Source organism: Oratosquilla oratoria, chromosome 3, assembly GCF_046742065.1.
Source record: "Oratosquilla oratoria isolate Oo_2021 chromosome 3, ASM4674206v1, whole genome shotgun sequence".
Classification (NCBI taxonomy): domain Eukaryota; kingdom Metazoa; phylum Arthropoda; class Malacostraca; order Stomatopoda; family Squillidae; genus Oratosquilla; species Oratosquilla oratoria.
The window spans coordinates 12,398,382-12,420,777 of record NC_134779.1 but is presented as its reverse complement, the minus strand read 5'-3'; the positions used below and the strand labels follow the sequence as shown (position 1 = coordinate 12,420,777).

Sequence of the window (22,396 nt, the reverse complement as noted above, 5' to 3'; positions counted from 1 at the left end):
TAAAATAAAATAAAAGCAATATCTTGCAACAACTTGGAAATCGGTGAGCTTCAAGACACCCTGTTTATTGGTCTTTAATTATTCTTATACAATATTAACTCCAAACAAAAAACTCGTGCAAGCAATACCCTTTATGTACCATATATATTGTTGGAGAGAAATTTTCACTTGTACCCATTTTCTTTGAACTACAGTTTGAGGTATGACCCCTCCCTGTAAATTACTGCTTCTGTTCAGTAACACACAAATGTATTTTTCACTTTTTCCTTTTTTGTTCTTTGCTCTTGAAAGACCTATTTTTTCTATGGAATGGTTAGATTAGGTTGAGTTAGGAGCTTACTTGTTTACTAATTTAAATAAGTAAACAAGCTCTTAACTTAACCTAATTTAACCTTGAGTCATTGAACAAAGTAAGTTTCATTTTAAATATCAATGTTTGTGTGATCCTGAAATTTTACCTAGTTACCAAGAACTTAATAATAACACATAATTTGATGCATGGAAGGGAATGGGTGGGGGATTGGAGGGTTTATAGGGTGGTTTTGTGTAAATTATATTTTGATGCAGCCTAAAGGGATTTCGGTATTTTTTTAAATTGCATATTTACACAATATAGCATTAAAAAATGAATTATTGTGTAAATTATATTTTGCACATTTACACAATATAGCATTAAAAAATTAATTATTGTGTAAATTATATTTTGACGCAGCCTAAAGGGATTTCGGTATTTTTTAAAATTGCACATTTACACAATATAGCATTAAAAAATTAATTATTATATAAATTACAATACATCAACGTAATATACATTTTTCTTGGTGGAAATCAATAACAAAAAATCTTGCTAAAGGCAAATATACTACCAAACAAAATTGCAAGCATAGGATCAAGACACTATGTTGTTGTCTGTTCTGTCAAGTCAATATCAGCTAGACGATGGCTTTCACCTTGTGCACCGGGTGTTCTCCAACTCCAGGTGACATTTATAAGTGCTGTTACAAAGACAAAAGGGCTTCTTTCAAGCTATGCAACAACTCTATTCTCTGCAGTCCGATCAAGTACTTAATGAGGCTATCAGTATCTGTGATGACAATGAGCCAAATGATCCTTGGATTTACAGGTACATTTCTAAATACAGCTTAGGTTAGAATAGATGAATTTATCCTTTCCTTTCTTTGACTTCAGCATCTACCAAAACAAACATGATGTATTGTTCACTTGCAATGACTTTGTTCGTTAGTAAATTGGTTTCAGCAAGCTTTTTGTTATTAATTTCCAAGAAAAATGCATATTACTTTGATATATTATAATTTACAAAATTAATTATTAATATTCTATTTGTATATCACATATGTGTGCACTTCTAAAAATTTACCAGGTTTTCTCCCCATTTTCAATGTTACTACTTGAAGGGATGGGTGGAGGGGGGGGGAGTGCTGATTAAATGAAGCAGCCTTGCTGTGTATGTGTTGTGTCTTGCAGCAAGACACAACACATTGCTTCTGACCCAGGGCGATAAGCAAGATGCAGGGATGATCCATCATCCATGAGTAGCCAAGATGAGAGGGAAGTAGGGAGGGAGGGTTGGTAAATGGGGGTAGAATAGATGAAAGTGGAATCATGCCTTTTGATTTTGGCTACCTCCCTTGTAAAGGGGAAAAAAAACCTTAGTATATATATGTATACATGCATGTGTCAATAACCTATTAATTTTTAAATTAGCAAATGTTCAAATTACTGGTACCTTAGTGAGAATATATCTTGGTAATTATATATCCTTGGTAACTAATTTTGCAATGTTTAGCACGGGACAGGTAAGGGAGCAAATTGGGACTGCTACTCGTAACATAAGTTGTACCAAATAATTTGGTATTACTAAGGAAGTGCACACCTATGCAATATATCAATACACAATTAACCTCTTCACTCCGGGGCACATCGCACATCTGGCAGCATTAGCTGTCTGACGTGCGATGTTGCGTCATAATAATCACATTATAAAAGATAAAGTCAGTGCTCAATTGTTCGTTCTCTTTCACCCATGTATTTTGATAACCATAGAAAATATGATGAAGCCAGTTTAGAGAGAATGAAGGTTACGTAGGTACGACTACAATAAATATAATCAAGATGGCGACATCGGCATCATCGAGTACCCACTTGCTCCTCATGCCGCCTACATAGGCGTCACCGTATGGAAGTGGATAAATATTAATTTGTTAAATTAAAATATATCAATGTATTATCTGTTTTTCTTTGCAGAAATCAATAAAAAAAAATTATACGAGCCACACACTACCAAATGGAACTGTGACATGAACTTCAAGAAGTTATATTTGTGTCACCTGTCTATACAATCATATTATTCCCTAATGACAACAACCCTGATAACCTATAGGGATGCTAAATGCATACCTCATAAGAGGTTAGGTTAGACTAGATCAATTTATTGGACTTTTGTTAGTTCGTCTTCCCCAACAAACAAAAACAAAAGCTCATCAGTGTCCGAGTTGTTGCTATTATATCGCTTTTACTTTTTTAGCAACTTTTATTACTGATTTCTACCAATAAAATATGTATCACATTGATGTATTATTATTATAATTTACAAATCTAATAGTCAATTTTCTATTGCTACATCATTTGGGTGTGCACTTCTTTAGATTTACCAATAATTTCTCTGCTATGGTCCAATTCCTTTAATTTCTCATATTTAAAAATCACCACAAACATGATCTATCCATGTTTAAAGCAGTTGTTCTGGACACAGAGGTGTAACTCTTGCATCCAGTGTCTACACATGATGATGATAACAATGTAATGCTTTACAGAACTTAAGTTTGACATTAACATGAGACAAGACTATACCAGTAGATCATTTGCTAACCAGAACAGCTGTTGAAAGTGAGGTGCTCCCATCTTCTGGTGTTAATTCCACTTCAGTTAGTAGCAACCTCTAAGAATATTGGCTTTATCTCTGATAAACTAAGCCTTATATTATTATTTTTTTTATAAATAAAGATGGAAGGGGAAAAATATGCCATATAAAACTGCGTCTGTCACCAGTCCCGTGACATACATATGAAATTTGGCACTTCATGTCTACACCTTTCTTAATAAAGATGTCCTTTTCAAACGACATAATATTATATATACCACAAATTTTGTACGAGTTTATAATAGATGGTCCAAACTGAATACCGTGTACGTATATTTTCATGTCTAGGTACATTCGAAGTAGTACAAAACGCCACCTCACCGCTTCAATTTCTATTTCACTTAAATACTTATTATTTTCATACTTGCAATTATGTTAACATTAATTCATTATCTTCCGACTTGTGAAACTTTCCGAACAACTTTTGGTGTTTCGTAGTCACTACGCGCCCCCAACGGTAAACAGGAGCATAACTGCCTTTAAAAAGGTAAACAAAGCACCATCACCACCGCACCAACACTTCACTCCCAACATTCACCGGCTCATTTTTCACCTATAGATGCTTGAATGTACTTCTTACCTATAGCAAAACTACCAGCAATATTTTAGATGCAATCATATTTGTAATACGGGGTTAATAGGTTCCATAACAAGGTTAATTTTAGCGTAACACTGACAGCTTTGCCTCTTCCCGACACACGTTTGTTTGGCCGCGCTGTACTGCCTTGGTTGTTTGGCTTGGCAGTATGCGTTATATTCCTCAATTAAAGTTACTCCTAAAACTCGCTATTTAGCCACCAAAATGTCATTACATAGCACATAGGGAATATAAATGTTATCTAATATTTTCTGTATGTTTGACACATTATAAGATACAAGAAAATCTAAAAAGAATCACAAGTAATTTACACAGAACACATCTACGGCTCGTATCATTTCAAGGCCATCGATCGAGTACTCGCGCCAACTTCGTGATAGAAAATGGGAATATTGTCACCATTAGTCCATTACGATAAGGTTTTCTGCACACTAAATGACAATAATTTACATGGCATCCACACAATTTCTAAGGATTCATACCTTTATTTCGCAATAAAACTTGATCATCGTATCGTACATCGTCATTAACGGCGGCCAACCCTGAGAATTTTCGCCACATAACTAGTACGCCGTAGTAAGTCATTGATAAACTGCGAGCAAATTAGTAAATGAACGCCTCTGTTCTATTTAACTTTTAAATTATATCCTGGTCATGTTTCTATTTTCACAAGGTTCAGGAAAGAACATTGCTGCTTTGAATATTTGATTGACTCCTATCTATTTCTCGTATTATACATTCCATCAGTCTTCTTACCACAATTTTTATATATAAATTTATGGAACTTCAACCCTGTTGGTATTTTTTAAGTCTACAATCAAGTTATTACATTTGCTTGACAGATATCTGAAATATGTCAATTAAACATATGTTTACCCAACACCAATTTTAAGACTTGTTTATTTTGCGCCCACCACCAAGGATCACTGCCTGCCCCTGCAGTTCATTAATTTCTTCTTCTCTACGGTATCACTGGCCTTACTTATAGTTTATATACACCACCATTTATCAAGGTGTATGTACGTAATTAGTAATTTGCAGGAATGAGATAATCCTTCAAGATTGCCAAGTTTGTAGTGCGACCAATAGAGTCAAAGACAGTCGAGCCCAATAATATTACTGTACATGATAATGACGTTTGCATGGAATGTTTAAAACAAGGCTGCGTAAGGTATGGGTGTAAGTAACAAAGTGTAACAGGTGAGAGATACTATGTCCACAAAAGATATTGACCCATTGGTATCTAATGTCACCAATGTTTTTTTGTTCATCCTTTTTGATTATCGTAGTTCAGAATAACATGATTATACCTAACTTGTGATACTTTGCAAAGATTTTGGTGAATACACCTCAGCTACAGGAACTGCCACTGCTTCCTCACTAGCTGTGTTGCTTCCAGTGAAGTAGTATACAATGTACCAACTTGTTGTAAATGGGCCATGTAATACTGTAGGTTGGTGTGGGAGGTGGATCTTCATTTTCTTGTAGGAAGGCATCCAGTCATCTGTTTAGTACTTCGACTGTGCAGGATGTGGTGTTCTTCAGGTCGTTGGAGAGATTATTGAAGAGCTTGGAGGCTGCTCCAGTGAAGGAGCTTGGAGTGATGTGGTGCTCCTGCTGTTGCTGGCGATCCCCTCAATGTAGTAAGATCTCCATTTTGTCCTTTCTTGCCTGAGGGTCACTCTAATATTGGGGACATGACCATCCAGCATTTTTCACATATAAATGATTTGATACTGATCTGGTAACAACCTTTGAACTTTGTGGGAATGCCTCACTATAGGGACAGCCAATTTAAAGCACACACCTGTCCCACATCCATTGAAATATTCATTGTTAATACAAGTTTCATAGCCAGATTAGTTTATGCCTTTAATTACACTGAAGTTGCAGAAAACGACAACTGTGTCCTATGATGGGTACTTGCTGTTCAACTATAGACTCAAACATGATGTATAATATCTCTTCTAGTTCATATACCTCGGAAGGAGCATATACTAAATAAGAGAAATTAAACCTGATGTGTGTTGTACCCTCGCCAATATCATATACTAGTTAATTGGTGTAACCTATATAATGGTTAATTCTCTTTAAATGTACCCATTGAGGTGGGCCATTGTCCAGCCTGACCTGTAGTAGATGTAACCCAGATCTCACTACAATACATATCTAATTGTGTTTACCAAATTGTGAAGTATGGTAAAGGAGCTATATGTCTCTTCATCTTCAACTATCATATGGAATTTTGAATTAAGTTATGGAGGATGGGCTCTGCCAACTTCTAAGCTATTCTAAGGATTGATGCATCTGCATAGAAAACTGTTCTCCTTGATATCATGTAGACTTGTTTTTCCAATTTGTCCCCATGACTCCTCTGTCATAGAAATGTGGCTAAGACAAAATAGAACAGGAGCCTGCCCTTAGAAATCAGTGACTTTGCTCACTCCAGATAACTTTAACTTAAAGAAACATCCAACAGTAAACTTGAATGGGCAAAACCTCTCATTGGTAAAGAACCCTTAAGTTGTGGGCCTTACTTTTGGTACATGTCCTTCAGGCCACACCTGACTGAAAATCATCCAAGAAAATAAATATATTAGGATCAGTAGAAAGCACAGGTTCTGGCCTGCATAAATTAATCACAGTCTACAAACAATTCTTGAGAAACACAACTGCACTTCCCCAGCATGGTTCCCCACAATAAAAAAAAAAAATAGACAACATACAAAGTACACAAAACAAGACATTAAGTGGAATTATAGCATGCATCAAAAACCACCTCAGTAGAACATTTATGTGAAGAAATTAAAATCTTTCCCATAGAGCAGCACATGAAATTTTTTGGCACACAGTTCTATGAAAGAGCCTACAATCCTAGTCCTTCATCTCCTCTTATAACATAGGCACAATCAGTTGAATAAGAAAGAAAAAACATGCACTCAAACATCTATAACAGCCTACCACCTGCACCAAAAAATTTACTCCAAATCATCAGCCTCCCCATCAAGAATGAAGAGAAAGAAGTGATTTGGTTGTAGTGTTTAGGTCACTGAAGAAGAAGGCAGCCAAAACTGACAGATTTTTTTGGTTTAGGATCAGAGGATATCAAGAGGTCATAAGGACAAATTTCAAAAGGCTATACATCTGAAGGATAGGAAGATATGCATTTTTTTGTACTAATGCATAAAATCCTGAAATAGTATAGAAGATGATATAGCTTTTGCAGGAATCAAGATATAAATGACTGAATAAGTGAATAATTATTATGGCAACACTGATTTACCTAGTTGTATATTGCGAGGAGGGGAGAAATCTGTTGATTTTGAGCATCTGTGCAATGTGTGCTTTATATACTTTTAATATTTTTTCCATGTGTTTGATATGTGGTTTTTATATATTCTTTTGCATATGTTTTTACACATATTACGTTTAACCACTTCAGTATGAGATTTATATAGGTGTCATCATATTTTTACCCTTCTACACTAGGTGGCACTTTTCCATTCATTCAGGCTGGTAATAGCCTATATTATTCACCATTCTGACTTCTTGTTAGTAAGGTTGTCATATTTTGTGAGAAGGACTAGCAACATGGTGATGTCATGATAATATCATGAATGTTTGATGTAGGTATGCAAAGTCATAACTAAGGTTAAAGACAATAATGATAAAGTTTGGTCCTATTATTGGTAATCACATCATGGAATGGATGTTTTATGAGCTGTGGATATGTAGTGTTAGGAAGGAGAATGATTTGTAGATATCTAATATTTGTGTAAGAAGCCTTGGAAATTTGCACATGTATGAACCTGGCTACCCCCCCCCCCTGTGTAGGGGGAAAAAGCCTTTGGTATATGTATGTATGTATGAACCTTAAGTCACCTAAACCTTGTAATGGGTACCACTGAAGTAAAAGCCTGGCAGTAGCTAGAATAAAAGTATAAATATTAATTTACATGAAAGGAATTGGCCAAGTTGGTGTGTCACAGAGACAGATAAATGAAATAGTTAGACAATAGTAAAAATAAAAGGCTTTATTTAATTTTTTCTTTTTCTTTTTCTGTTTTTTCCATCAGGCTTAACAGGAAATGTCTGGTTTTAAAAGAAAAGCAGTTGAAGATGGAGATCAAGGACAAAGCAGGAGGCCTCACATTCATGAAGTACATTACCAGAGCTATGGAGATCCTCCAGAGAAGGAATTGTCCTTGACCAGAAAATGTTCAGGAAGGCAGGTTTTTAGAGTGCGCCCTTCCAAAAAATTTGACTATAAGGAGGAGGAAACTTTTTGTAAACCAGTTGTGATCGGAGAATTTGCTTTAGATTCTAACAGAGAGTATAGACACAACTGTGATGAAACATTTAATTATATTCCACTGCATTGGTGGAAAGACAAAAAGGTATTGTGATTACAATTTTTGTGTTCATATTTTTAAACTTTTTATCTGTCTATATACCAAGAACTTTTTGTCTCTTACAAGGGAGGTAGCCTACTCCTACCTATTCCACTCCTCTCCAACACCCTTCCCTCCCTCCCATTTTAGCTCCTCATGGATGATGGGTCATCCCTGTATCCCACCCACTGCCCTTGGTTAGAAGCAATCTAGCAAGACACAGCACATCCATAACAAGGCTGCTTCATTTAATCCGTGACTCCTCTTCTCTGTCCCCTCATACAGAAAAAGAGGAAATTGGGAGAAATCCCTTTGGGCTGCATCAAAATATCATTCACACATAAGCATCCCCTACCCTCCATCCCCTGCCCCTCCCTTCCTTGCATAACAGTATCATTTGTACACCACCACTCTCCACTCATCCCTATCTCCTACCTTTACCATTCCTTGTTCAACAGACATTTCCCTCTTGCTCAATGCCCCCTTCACCCTATCCATCCATCCCATCCTTGGTCATCCCCTCAAATTCACTTCCTCTACCTCTGCCTTCCACACCTCGTTTACTAAATTTTCTTCACTTATTCTTTCCATGTGTCCAAACCATCCCAATACTTTTTCATCAGCCCAATTTGTCATCTCCTTCTCCATTCCCACTCTCCTCCTCACCACCTTGTTTCTCACTCTATCCAGCCTAGTAACCCCTACCATTTATTGTAGTACAGTTTTCTCTGGTAATATAAATTTGAAGTAACAGGAAATGGGAAAGCAGACATACCAGTAGCCCTGTGTTAGTAGTTTTTTAAACCATTTTCAATTTTGAAATAATTTTGTAAGTTGCTTTTGTGCTTCTACCTACAGAGGTCAGTAACAAGATTGCAGGTGAGGTTTACAGTGTTGATTAATGAACACAAAAGTAGCTTTTTATTGTAAAGAGGTGAAAGAAGAAAAAAAGATTAATTTACCCTTGATTAAGATATCCAGCAGTGGTATGGTCTCCACACAGCTTACAGGATATAAACAAACTTTAGGGATTACAAAGGACAGCAACCAGATTAGTTCCCAGCATTGTAGATAAATCATATGAGAAGAGACTAGCAGATTTGGATCTGCCATTATTAAAAGAAAGAGGTGACATGATCTCACTGTTCAGGTCATTAAAGAGAATGGACAAAATAGACAGAGATCTCTTGGTTTGAGAACTTAATTATGTCATGAGAACACATGTCTGAAGGATGTCAAAAAGCACAGTTATCTGTGTAGCTGCATTAACTGGAATAGCATAAATGTTGATATAATCCAGATAGAATTGTAAATGATTTTAAGAATAGATGTGATCAATGAAGAAAAAGAGGAGTGTACCACAAGCATAGTTCCTCTTTTATATATAACAAATAGGTAAATATTATTAGGTAAACGTCCCTACTAAAATGCATGCCTTGAGGGCTGAAATGCATTCCATGGACCAGGCTTAAGATTCTGACAAAGATCTATGGGTCTGGTCACTTGCTCTTGTTGGGTTCCCATACCATGGCCAAACAGGTTAAGGGTGTTGCTATGTGTGGCAAAGGTCAATATGATGGCAGTTTGAGCCCTACCACAGGTGAGTTGGACCAAGGGCATGGTTAATTATATTCCATGCTACAATTTCCTCTATAAGGGGCACAGTCCTTGCCCCCTGATAGGGGGAGTTTTGTAATGTTAAACTGAATCAATCATCATTCCCATATGGGAGACCATCAGGTTACACATAAGTATGAAATTTTTAATGATGCCATTTTGAAGTAGATTGATGTAATTGATGTATGAACTTCACTTTCAAAAGGTTGCAATGGACCTAGACTTCGCTATGGACAAAGCTAAGCTGAAAGACTTTGAGAAAACAAAAGATGAGAAGCTTGATAGATTGCTTCAGTGGATCCAATACAACTCGCATAGACTGTATGGAAATAGTGATAAGAACAAGCCACTGGAGAAGTAAGCTAAAAAATCATGTTTGTCTTGGGCAATACTAACAAATATTTAGAAATATTTTAAGGTTATTTGTTGAAGAATAATTCCCTCCAAACCTTTAATAAGATTTATGCACATAACATAGCTTTTTGTGTATATAAAACATCAAGTGAAATTTATATTAGTTATCTGTCATACAGTCATGCTAAGAAAAGGAAGACTTTTTAACATGATGTATTTTTTTTTACAGCATATTTCCAAAAATAGTTTGCTTCAGGGGCTTACTCACAGAAATTATGTGCACACCTTTTGAAGATCGAGAAGGATTCATTATATGTGCAACAAAGTTAGTACAAGTCAGCATATCAGGACCTTAATGAATCTAGATTAAGGTTAGAAAAGATTTGGTAAGATCTTTTCACATTTAGTTTATGTTCATTTGTTGTCATTGTTGAGTTGCTTGCAGAGTCAGTGAGGCAGGGCACCAAAGCAATGAAGAAAACTAATTACCCTCACAGACTCCTAGAGGTCCTCCACAGATATGTTGTGTTCATTTCTGTTTATTGCTAATGAGCTCCCCATGAGACAACTTCCCAACACAACCAGTAAATAACATCCCCAGATTTCATTATATTCACCCTCCCTCCATCCACAGGCAACATCATTCATGACATCACCTATAGAACTTGCAGAAAAATTAAAGTCGCCCATAAAAAGACATACATGTTAATAATTGTTGCTGTGAGTTACACTGACTAGAAACCTGGACCCCCACAGCATTGGTCCTTGGGCCCACCCTTAGATCTCTATGGGAAGAAACTGTAGACTGTTGTCCACATTGTATTGGCATGGAACTGTTTCTATGCCACAAGCTGAAAATGTTAGGGTAGGAGAGCAGTTGCCAGTTTTCAGCTCTCCATGTGTGGAAAAGTATAAGAAATACAGTTGAAATTGAGAGAGAGGTCATGAGTCCAGTCCAGAGACTGAGTGTTGGCCCCTTAGGACTGTACTTCCTGGTAGAGGTGAGGAGGTTGACAGGTTTTGAAAATGGGCTGATTAGTGGTTCATTTTATAGGACCACCACATCCAGGTATCCTTTATTATTCCCTTCATTTCCCATTAAGTAGATCATTAATAGCATCTTTGTACTTGCCCATTCCCAATACTTTGTGTTTATGTGGAGTGCATCCAAACCCTGTGATATCTATAAGTAGAATGTGAGATTGAAAAGTTGTGAATCACCATGTTTCAAAAAGAAAATTGGTGGCATTTGACTGAAAATTTATGTTGATTGCAGATTTCGTGGTACAATATACCTGTATGCATATGAAACTCCAGAAAGAATTCAAGATAGAAGGAATCAGACAGAACGACAGAAAAGAATGTGTTGTTGGGGCTACAAATTTGAGCAATATATGACACAAGGTATGAATTCAAATTTATTGTAAAAAAAGTATGATAATTCCATATGGGTTATGGGAAGATGGATAATAAGAGTAGCATAAATGCAGTGACACAGAGCTCTATTGTGTTACAATTTAATGTCTGTTGATACATTATACAATATTAACCAATTAACTGCAATCTTTTCATAACTTATTCATACAGGACATACTATTTTATAGAATAGAAGAGAAAGGTGTCTTGATTACAATTTTCAGGTTATTGAAAGATGTGGAGAGAACTGACTCTAGGTTAGTGACAGGGGGGATCTCATTAGATCATGGAAACAAATACAAAAGGAACACATATCTAAAATGCATTAATAAATATAGTTTTCTGTGCAGATGTGCTAGTTCCCTGAGTAGCTTATATGATATAGCCCAATCTAATCTTTCATAAGCTGGTTTAAGAATTTTCAAGCCTTTAACATAATATATATATATATATACATATATATACCAAGGCTTTTTCCCCATTACAAGGGAGGTAGCCTAAAAGAAAAAGGCATAAAATCATTCCCACCCATTCCATCCCTGAATACACTCCACACCCCTCCACCCTCCCTCTTATCTTAGCACCTCCTGGATGACAGGTCATCCCTGCACCTTGTCCACTGCCCTGGGTCAGAAGCAGTGTTGCAAAACACAGCACATTCATAGCAAGGCCACTTCATTAAATTGGCGACCCCCCTCTCCGTCCCCCCATGCATAAAAGGAGAAGACGGGGAGAAATCCCTTTGGGCTGCGTCAAATTTTGCTCACACATACTACCTCACCCCCCATCCCCCTGCCCATTCCACCTCATGCATCACAACATCATCCATATACAACCATTCTCCATTCACCCCGGTCTTCTGTCCTCACCTCCTGTCCTTCATCAACAGACATTCCCCTCTTCCCCAAAGCCCCCTTCACCCCATCCATCCACCTCATCCTAGGACGTCCCCTCATGTTCACTCCCTCTACATCTGCCTTCCATACCTCTTTTACTAGTCTTTCTTCACTCATTCTTTCCCTATGTCCAAACCATCCTAATACTCTTTCATCAACCCTATCTCCCAACTCCCTTTCCCCTGTTCTTCTCCTCACCTCCTCATTTCTCACTCTATCTAGCCTAGTAACCCCCATCATACTTCTCAGACACCTCATCTCAAACACATTCAAACTCCTTCTCTCTTCCTCTCTTATGTTCCATGTTTCTGCCCCATACAGTGCTGTTGGCACAATCACTCCTTCATATAGTCTCCTCTTCGCATCCATTCCCAAATGTCTATTCCTCATTACACTCTTTAATCCACCAAGGCATTTACTCGCTTCTCTCAATCTACATTCTACCTCCACCTTCACTCCACCTTTTGCTGCCACATTTGCACCCAAGTAACTAAAACTATCCACTTCCTCCAGTTGCTTTCCCTTAATGTTCACTTCCAGTCTACTGCCACTTTCACCCCTTGTACATCTCATCACCTTACTTTTACCCACATTTATCTTTAGCTTTCTTCTATCACATACTCTCCCAAACTCTGTCACCAACTTCCTCAGTCCCTCCTCCGGTCCTGCCACAAGCGCAGTGTCGTCAGCAAACAACAGCTGGCTCACCTCCCACTTTTCTCCATTTTCTTTAATGCAGGAAAGAAAAAAGAAACCATGAAAAAGACATAATAGAAAAATGTAAGGATCAGCCAAAACTATTCTATAAATATGTAAATGATACGATGATATGGTTTAGTGTCACAAACTTCCCCCATCGGAAGGCTAGGACAGTGCCCCTTACTAAGGATTTTGTGGCGTGGAATTTAATTAACCATGCCCTTGGTTCAACTTTCCTAGTGGCAGGATTCGAACCGCCATCCCCTCAACCTTCGCCACAAGTAACAACGCCCTAACCTGCTCAGCCAGCTAGCTATGTAAATGGTAAACTAGAAATGTAAATGGTAAACTAAAAAGCAAACAAGAAATAGTGAAACTATGCTAAGGGAATATGGAATACACTGAAGATACAGAAATGGCTGAAATCATGAGCAAATACTTCAAGTTGGTTTTCATTAGATAAAATGTAAAATGAAAAGGAAAAGGAGAAGGAGTACAAGAAGAAGCTGAAGGAGGAGTGGGAGGGAGTGAAGGATAAAGTAGAGCTAGGTGTGGAGGAGGAATGGGGATGGTTCAAGGAGGGAGTCACAAAGTGTGCAAGGATGGTGTGTGGAACAAGAAGGACAGGAGGAAATAGAAGGAAGGGCAGTGAATGGTGGGATGAGGAAACAAAGAAGGTTGTAGAAGAGAAGAAGCGAGCTTTCACAGATTGGTTACAAAATAGGACGAGGGAGTCATATGAGAGGTACAAAGAAAAGAAAAGAGAAGTAAAGCAAAAGGTAAAGGAGGCAAAGAGAAGAGCAGATGTGAAGGGGGTAAGAGTATGACAGAAAATCTTGAAAGTAATAAAAAGATGTTTTGGAAAGAAATTAAGAGAGGAAGAGGAGGCGAATCAAGTAGAGAAGAAAAGGTTAAAGGTACAGATGGAGAGATGATAATGGAAGAGAAGGCTGTAAGGGGAAGATGGGCAGAATATTTTAGGGAGTTGCTAAATGTGAAGGAGGATAGGGAGGGAAAGATAGTTGCAGTGGGAAATGCTAAGAAAATGAGAGTGATGAGTGAGGAAAATGGAGGAGAAATAAGGAAGGATGAAGTGAAGGCAGTTGTTAAGATGATGAAAGCAGGTAAGGCACCTGGTCTGGATGGATGCCATGCAGAATGTCTAAAAAAAAGGAGGTACAGTGATGGTGGACTGGCTGGTGAAGTTATTTAATGTTTGCTGGAGAGATGGTAGAGTGCCAGAGGACTGGAGGAGTGCCTGTATAGTTCCACTTTACAAGGGAAAAGGGGACAAATGTGAATGTAGTAGTTTCAGAGGGATTAGCTTGTTAAGTGTAGTTGGAAAGGCTTATGGGAGGATCTTGATTGAGAGGATTAGGAGAGGAACAGAGGGAGTAATTGGTGAGGAACAGTGTGGATCTAGGACGGGTAGGGGTTGTGTAGATCAGATCTTTGTGGTAAGACAAATATGTGAGAAAGCTATAGGAAAGGGGAAGGATGTTTTTTGGGCTTTTATGGATCTGGAAAAGGCTTATGATAGTGTAGACAGAAAGGCACTGTGGGAGGTTATGCAGATATATGGGATAGGAGGAAAGCTTCTAGGAGCTGTCAAGAGTTTTTATGAGAGTAGTAGAGCTTGTGTCAGGATTGGAAATGGAGAGAGTGAGTGGTTTGAGGTAAAGGTGGGACTTGGTCAAAGATGCATTATGTTGCCCTGGCTGTTCAACTTATACATGGATGGGGTAGTGCAAGAGGTAAATGCAAGGGTAGTGGGTCAGGGATTGGAGATGGTTAAAGAAAATGGAGAAAAGTGGGAGGTGAGCCAGCTGTTGTTTGCTGACGACACTGCGCTTGTGGCAGGATCGGAGGAGGGACTGAGGAAGTTGGTGACAGAGTTTGGGAGAGTATGTGATAGAAGAAAGCTAAAGATAAATGTGGGTACATGTAAGGTGATGAGATGTACAAGGGGTGAAAGTGGCAGTAGACCGGAAGTGAGCATTAAGGGAGAGCGACTGGAGGAAGTGGATAGTTTTAGATACTTGGGTGCAAATGTGGCAGCAAAAGGTGGAGTGAAGGTGGAGGTAGAATGTAGATTGAGAGAAGCAAGTAAATGCCTTGATGGATTAAAGAGTGTAATGAGGAATAGACATTTGGAAAATGGATGCTAAGAGGAGACTGTATGAAGGAGTGATTGTGCCAACAGCACTGTATGGGGCAGAAACATGGAACATAAGAGAGGAAGAGAGAAGGAGTTTGAATGTGTTTGAGATGAGGTGTCTGAGAAGTATGATGGGGGTTACTAGGCTAGATAGAGTGAGAAATGAGGAGGTGAGGAGAAGAACGGGGGTGGAAAGGGAGTTGGGAGATAGGGTTGATGAAAGAGTATTAGGATGGTTTGGGCCAGCGAAAAAAATACACGGGAGCGACGAGCGATTTCGCTCGGGAAAGTTTCAATGTCGCTCTCGCAAATCCAATAGCGGGAGCGATCCCCTATAAAAAAAATCGCTCCCGCGGCAAGATTCAACGTTTTTCATGCATTATCCATTATTTGGCAATCCCTGAATCCCATCACCATTGATGAAAAGATCAGAGCATACACAACTTAACCGTGATCAATCATTGCATTATCAATCGATATCATAAACGCAATGCATCAATCAACTTTAATTTGTTGATGTACGTACATATGTGTATGCGGTATCACTGCTAGAGTTCAATGGCTTACCTAGCCTAGCTTCGTATCAGCAGCATGTGCGCTTATACTAGTACATGTTGATTAGACTCTACACGACTATTGTGCTACATAATGTTGCTAGTTTTGAATTGCATGGTACCTGTATGAAGGGAAGTTCATTGGTTGCATGCAGCTAGCTGCCCAATCAACGCGCTGACTACATGTACAATGCACCATACCCAATACCACATCACCGCATGCATACGTACACTGTACATATGCAAACTCGCTCTGACATGAGTAATGAGTTAGCCTTCCAATAGTTTGAAGGAAATCGAACCTGCAAAAACATGGCTCTGGAAGTATCAAAAATGGCTCTGGTGAAATTGAGAAAAGAAAATGAAAAATGGCTCTGGGAAAAAAAATGTATTTTTTCCCCTGGTTTGGACACATGGAAAGAATAAGTGAAGAAAGACTAGTAAAAGAGGTATGGAAGGCAGATGTGGAGGGAGTGAACATGAGGGGATGTCCTAGGATGAGGTGGATGGATGGGGTGAAGGGGGCTTTGGGGAAGAGGGGAATGTCTGTTGAGGAAGAATGGGAGAGGACAGAAGACGGGTGAATGGAGAATGGTTGTATATGGATGATGTTGTGATTGCATGAGGTGGAATGGGCAGGGGGATGGGGGGTGAGGTAGTATGTGTGAGCAAAATTTGACGCAGCCCAAAGGGATTTCTCCCCGTCTTCTCCTTTTAAGCATGGGGGGACGGAGAGGGGGGGTCGCCGATTTAATGAAGCGGCCTTGCTGTGGATGTGCTGTGTCTTGCGACACTGCTTCTGACCCAGGGCAGTGGACAAGGTGCAGGGATGACCTGTCATCCAGGAGGTGCTAAGATAAGAGGGAGGGTGGAGGGGTGTGGAGTGTATTCAGGGATGGAATGGGTGGGAATGATTTTATGCCTTTTCCTTTTTGGCTACCTCCCTTGTAAGGGGGGAAAAAGCCTTGGTATATGTATGTATGCATATTTTTATATATTCATTCCTTTAATTTATATATATTTGCCACTTTCTAGTTTTTTTTTGTCTTTTCTCCATCTTTTCCAAGCTTTATCTCTTCTATCTTTTGCTGCCATTTGTGACCAGGAGTATGGTAGGAAGAGTTAAGAATGTACATGTTCTAAGGGGAGAAAGTGAGGGGAATATCAGATAATTTTCTGGTGGAAAGTAAATTGAGAATGGAGAATAGGTGGAGAAAAAGGAAAAGGGCAGAAGGTAGAGAGGTACTTAGAGTGAACTGTTTAAATAAGAAAGAAAAGGAGGAGGAGTATAAGAAGCAGCTGAGATAGGAGTGGGAGGGAGTGAAGGATAGAGTAGAGCTAGGAGTGGAGGAGGAATGGGGATGGTTCAAGGAGGGAGTCATAAGGTGTGCAAAGATGGTGTATGGAACAAGGAGGGCGGGAGGAAATAGAAGGAAGAGTAGTGAATGGTGGGATGAGGAAGCAAAGAAGGCTGTAGAAGAGAAGAAGCAGGCTTTCATAGATTGGCTACAAATTAGGACGAGGGAATCGTATGAGAGGTACAAAGTAAAGAGAAGGGAAGTCAAGCGTAAGATAAAGGAGGCAAAGGGGAGCAGATGTGAAATGGGGTAAGAGTATGACAAAATTTTGAAAGTAATAAAAAGATGCTTTGGAAAGAAATTAAAAGAGAAAGAGGAGACGAATCAAGTAGAGAAGAAAAGGTAAAAGGTGCAGATGGAGAGATGATAATGGAAGAGAAGACAGTGAGAGGAAGGTGGGCAGAGGATTTTAGGGAGTTGCTAAATGTGAAAGAGGATAGGAAGGAAAGGTAGTTGCAGTGGGAAGCGCTAAGAAAATGAGAGTGACGAGTGAGAAAAATGGAGAAGAAATAAGGAAAGATGAAGTGAAAGCAGCTGTTAAGATGATGAGAGCAGGTAAGGCATATGGATTGGATGGATGCTATGCAAAATGTCTGAAAAAAGGAGGTACAGTTATGGTGGACTGGCTGGTGAGGTTATTCAATATTTGTTTAACCACTTCATTACGGGACTTAAATCTCGCGGGCAGCACCCAATGCCAGCCGTACGACGTGTCGTAATAATATTCGCATCATAAAATATAGTCACGGCTTATATCGATCGTTCTCTCTTTCACCCGTGAATTTTGAAAACCACAGAGAATGGGATTAAGAGCAGATTAGGGAGAATGTAAAAACACAGGGGCGACTACAATAAATATAATCAAGACTCCGATATGGCAGCGTCGCGAATCCACTTGCTCCTCATGACGCCTATGTGTGCGGCACCGTATGGAAGGGGTTAAGAGAGGGTAGAGTGCCAGAAGACTGGAGGAGTGCCTGTATAGTTCCACTTTACAAGGGAAAGGGGGACAAGTGTGAGTGTAGTAGTTTCAGAGGGATCAGCTTGTTGAGTGTAGTTGGAAAGGCTTATGGGAGGGTCTTGACTGAAAGGATTAGGAGAGGAACAGAGGGAGTAATTGGTGAGGAAAATTGTGGTTTTAGGACAGGTAGGGGTTGTGTAGATCAGATCTTTGTGGTAAGACAGATATGTGAGAAAGCTATAGGAAAAGGTAAGGATGTTTTTTTGTTTTTTTATGGATTTGGAAAAGGCTTACAACAGGATAGACAGGAAGACACTGTGGGAGGTTATGCAGATATATGGGATAGGAGGAAAGCTGTTAAGAGCAGTCAAAAGTTTTTATGAGAATAGTAGAGCTTGTGTTAGGATTAGAAATGGAGAGAGTGAATGGTTTGAGGTAAAGGTGAGATTTCATCAGGGATGTGTTATGTCACCCTGGCTGGGGTGGTGCGACAGGTGAATGCAAGGGTAGTGGGTTAGGGGTTGGAGATGGTTAAAGAAAATGGAGAAAAGTGGAAAATAACCCAATTGTTGTTTGCTGATGACACTGCACTTGTAGCAGGATCAGAGGAGGAATTGAGGAAGTTAGTGACAGAGTTTGAGAAGGTGTGTGAAAGAAGGAAACTGAATATAAATGTGGGCAAAAGTAAGGTGATGAGATGTACAAGGGGAGAGAGTGGCAGCAGGCTGGAAGTGAGTATTAAGGGAGAGAGACTGGAGGAAATGGATAGTTTTAGATACTTGGGTGTGAATGTGGCAGGAAAGGGAGAAATAGGGGTGGAGGTAGAATGTAGATTGAGAGAAGCGAGTTAATGTCTTGTTGGATTAAGAAGTGTGATGAGAAATAGACATTTGGGAATGGATGCTAAGAGGACGTTATATCAAGGAGTGATTGTGCCAACAGCACTGTACAGGCAGAAACATAGAACATAAGAGAGGAAGAGAGAAGGAGTTTGAATGTGCTTGAGATGAAATGCCTGAGAAGTATGATAGGGGTTACTAGGCTGGATAGAGTGAGAAATGAGGAGGTGAGGAGAACAGGGTGTGGAAAGGGAGCTGGGAGATAGGGTTGATGAAAGAGTATTGGGATGATTTGGACACATGGAAAGAATGAGTGAAGAAAGATAATAAAAGAGGTGTGGAAGGAATGAATATGAGGGGGTGTCCTAGGATGAGATGGATGGATGGGGGTAAAAGGGGCATTACGAAAGATAGGAATGTCTGTTGAGGAAGGATGGGAGAAGACAGAAGATAGGGGTGAATGGAGAAGGGTTGTGTATGGATGATGCTGTGATGTATTAGGGGGTGAGGGAGTATGTATGATAAATAAATTGACATAGCCCGAAGGGATTTCTCCCCTTCTCCTTTTCTGCATGAGGGGACGGAGAGGGTGGGGGGGGGGGGGGGTCACCAAATTAATGAAGCGGCCTTGCTGTAGATGTGCTGTCTTGCGACACTGCTTCTGACCCAAGGCAGTAGACAGGATGCTGGGATGACCCGTCATCCAGGAGGTGCCAAGATGTGAGGGAGGGAAGAGGGTGGAGGGGAGTGGAGTATGTAGGGGATGGAATGGGTGGGAGTGGTTTCTATGCCTTTTTCTTTGGCTACCTCCCATGTAAGGGGGAAAAAAGGCTTTGGTATGTGTATTTACCTAGTATTTTATGGTACAAGAGCTGTGCTCATAGTGACCCATTTTCGTATCTCTCCACATCCAGTCTATTCTTAAAATGGTGTATATTTTTGGCATTCACTATTTCTCCATTCAGTTTGTTCCAGACATCAATCATTCTGTGTGGGAAGCTATTTTTTTTTTTTTTTTTTTTTTTTTTTTTTTTTTTTTTTTTTCCCAGGTCTCTTCTGTAACTGTCTTTCTTTAGTTTATTTTCGTGTCCTCTTCTGTCTCACTTTAATAAGTCGTCTCTATCGAGAATTTCCATCCCTTTCATAATTCTGAAAATGGTCAACAACTCGCCTCTTTCTCTTCTCTGTTCCAGTGTTGACAGATGTACATGCATACATACATATACCAAGGCTTTTCCCCCTTCCAAGGGAGGTAGCCAAAAAGGGAAAGGCATAAAAACACTCCCACCCATTTCATCCCTAAATACACTCCACACCCCTACCACCCTCCCTCTCATCTGAGCACCTCCTGGATGACGGGTCATCCCTGCACCCTGCCCACCGCCCTGGGTCAGAAGCAGTGTCGCAAGACACAGCACATCCACAGCAAGGCCGCTTCATTTAATCGGCGACTCCCCCTCTCCGTCCCCCCTTGCATATAAGGAGAGGACGGGGAGAAATCCCTTCGGGCTGCGTCAAAACTTACTCACACATACTACCCCACCCCCCACCCCCCCGCCCATTCCTCCTCATGCAGTCACAACATCATCCATATACAACCATTCTCCACTCACCTCTGTCTTCCGTCCTCTCCCTTCCTTCCTCAACAGACATTCCCCTCTTCCCCAAAGCCCCCTTCACCCCATCCATCCACCTCATCCTAGGACGTCCCCTCATGTTCACTCCCTCCACATCTGCCTTCCATACCTCTTTTACTAGTCTTTCTTCACTCATTCTTTCCATGTGTCCAAACCATCCTAATATTCTTTCATCAACCCTATCTCCCAAATCCTTTTTCACCCCTGTTCTCCTCCTCACCTCCTCATTTCTCACTCTATCCAGCCTAGTAACCCCCACCATACTTCTCAGACACCTCATCTCAAACACATTCAAACTCCTTCTCTCTTCTTCTCTTATGTTCCACGTTTCTGCCCCATACAGTGCTGTTGGCACAATTACTCCTTCATACAGTCTCCTCTTCGCATCCATTCCCAAATGTCTATTCCTCATTACACTCTTTAATCCACCAAGGCATTTACTCGCTTCTCTCAATCTACATTCTACCTCCACCTTTTCCTGCTACACTTGCACCCAAGTATCTAAAACTATCCACTTCCTCGAGTTGCTCTCCCTTAATGTTCACTTCCAGTCTACTGCCACTTTCACCCCTTGTACATCTCATCACCTTACTTTTACCCACATTTATCTTTAGCTTTCTTCTATCACATACTCTCCCAAACTCTGCCACCAACAGATGTAATTTCTCCAATCTTTGTTCGTATGTCAGATTTGACAGTGTAGGTGCCATTTTTGTTGCTGCTGTTTGGATTCTTTCTAATTTTCTTATGTTCTTCGTTGTGCTAGGTGCCCATATTGTTACAGCATATTCTAGTTTAGGTCTTATGAGTGTAACGACTATTTTTTTTTTACCATCTCCTCATCTATGTAGTTGAAGGCCACTTTCATTGATCTCAATAAGTTATAAGTCTCTCCGAATAATTTATTGACATGTTTATCAGGTGTCAAGTCGCTTGAGACAATTACTCCTAGGTCCCTTTCTGAATCGACTTTTTTGACATCTTTGTTTTCAATTTTATACTGTCCCGATACTCTGTTTTTACTTTATCCAAATTCCATTATGCTACATTTTTTAATGTTGAAGTTCATCTCACATCTCCTACTCCATTTCCATATTTTGTCTATGTCATCTTGCAGCGATCTGCAATCTTCTTCTGTTCTCACTGTCTTGAGTAATTTGGCATCATCAGCAAAGAAGTTCATGTAACAATTTACTCCCTCATCCATATCATTTATATATATGGCAAGCATTAAAGGAGCCAATACAGAGCCTTGCTGGATGCCACTTTTCACATCTTCTCAGTTCGAATTTTTGTCTCTAAGTACCTCTCATTTTTCTCCTAGTTAAGAAATCCTTCATCCATTCAAGCAGTTTACCTTGTATTCCTCCTATTATTTAAATTTTTCTTATTAATTTTTTATGTGGTACTTTGTCGAATACCTTCTGCAAATCCAAGAAGGCGCAATCTGCCCAGCCATCTCATTCTTGTATTATCTCAATTAATCTCGTGTAAAAGCAGATTAGGTTTGTGATGCATGATCTGCCACTTCTAAAGCCAAATTGTTTGGGGTTTATTATTTCATTTTCTTCCAAGTTTTTGGTCCATTTGTTTCTGATGACCTTTTTGCATATTTTTGCTACTGTGCTTGTAAGGGATACTGGTCTGAAGTTTGTAGGATCTTCCCTATTTCCTCCTTTATATATTGGTACTATGCATCTTTCCAATCTTGCAGCACCTTTCCCTCTTTGAGTGAGAAGTCAATTATCTTGTATAGTTTACCTGTCACTACGTCTATACACTCTGTCAGTATCCAATTTGCAGTCTGGTCCATGCAATTTCCTGACATCTAGGTTTTTTATCTGGTCTCTTATTTCTTTTTGTGTTACCTTTATTTCTTTCATTGTGGGTGATCTTTCTTCTTGTCCATCTTCCCAAGATTGTGAGCTCTCAGGTGTAAAAACAGACCTGAAATATCTGATCATGACCTCTGCCATC

The 22,396-nt window shown here is 39.5% G+C and overlaps 2 protein-coding genes across 9 annotated transcripts in view; one reads left to right on the top strand and one right to left on the bottom strand.

Annotated features, from left to right (window-relative positions):
• The window catches only part of LOC143020474 (uncharacterized), a 67,052-nt gene extending 63,174 nt beyond the window's left edge, over positions 1-3,878 (bottom strand). For 2 of the 5 annotated variants that reach the window (XM_076176900.1, XM_076176907.1), the window contains exon 1: positions 3,522-3,675. The gene's annotated coding sequence lies outside the window, so the exon portion shown is untranslated. Of the gene's footprint in view, positions 1-2,890; positions 3,274-3,305; positions 3,454-3,521; positions 3,676-3,850 lie in introns of those variants that run through there. The other 3 variants (XM_076176925.1, XM_076176919.1, XM_076176912.1) reach the window with 3 other exon arrangements.
• A 171-nt stretch (positions 3,879-4,049) lies between these two features.
• Positions 4,050-22,396, top strand: part of LOC143020508 (decapping and exoribonuclease protein-like) — a 45,627-nt gene continuing 27,280 nt past the window's right edge. The window contains exons 1-5 of one of the 4 annotated variants that reach the window (XM_076176955.1): positions 4,050-4,115; positions 7,616-7,936; positions 9,753-9,904; positions 10,131-10,226; positions 11,178-11,305. In XM_076176955.1, coding sequence (XP_076033070.1) covers positions 7,628-7,936; positions 9,753-9,904; positions 10,131-10,226; positions 11,178-11,305 — 685 coding nt within the window. In that variant the 5' untranslated portion in view covers positions 4,050-4,115; positions 7,616-7,627. Of the gene's footprint in view, positions 4,116-4,391; positions 4,506-4,581; positions 4,719-7,615; positions 7,937-9,752; positions 9,905-10,130; positions 10,227-11,177; positions 11,306-22,396 lie in introns of those variants that run through there. The other 3 variants (XM_076176940.1, XM_076176947.1, XM_076176962.1) reach the window with 3 other exon arrangements.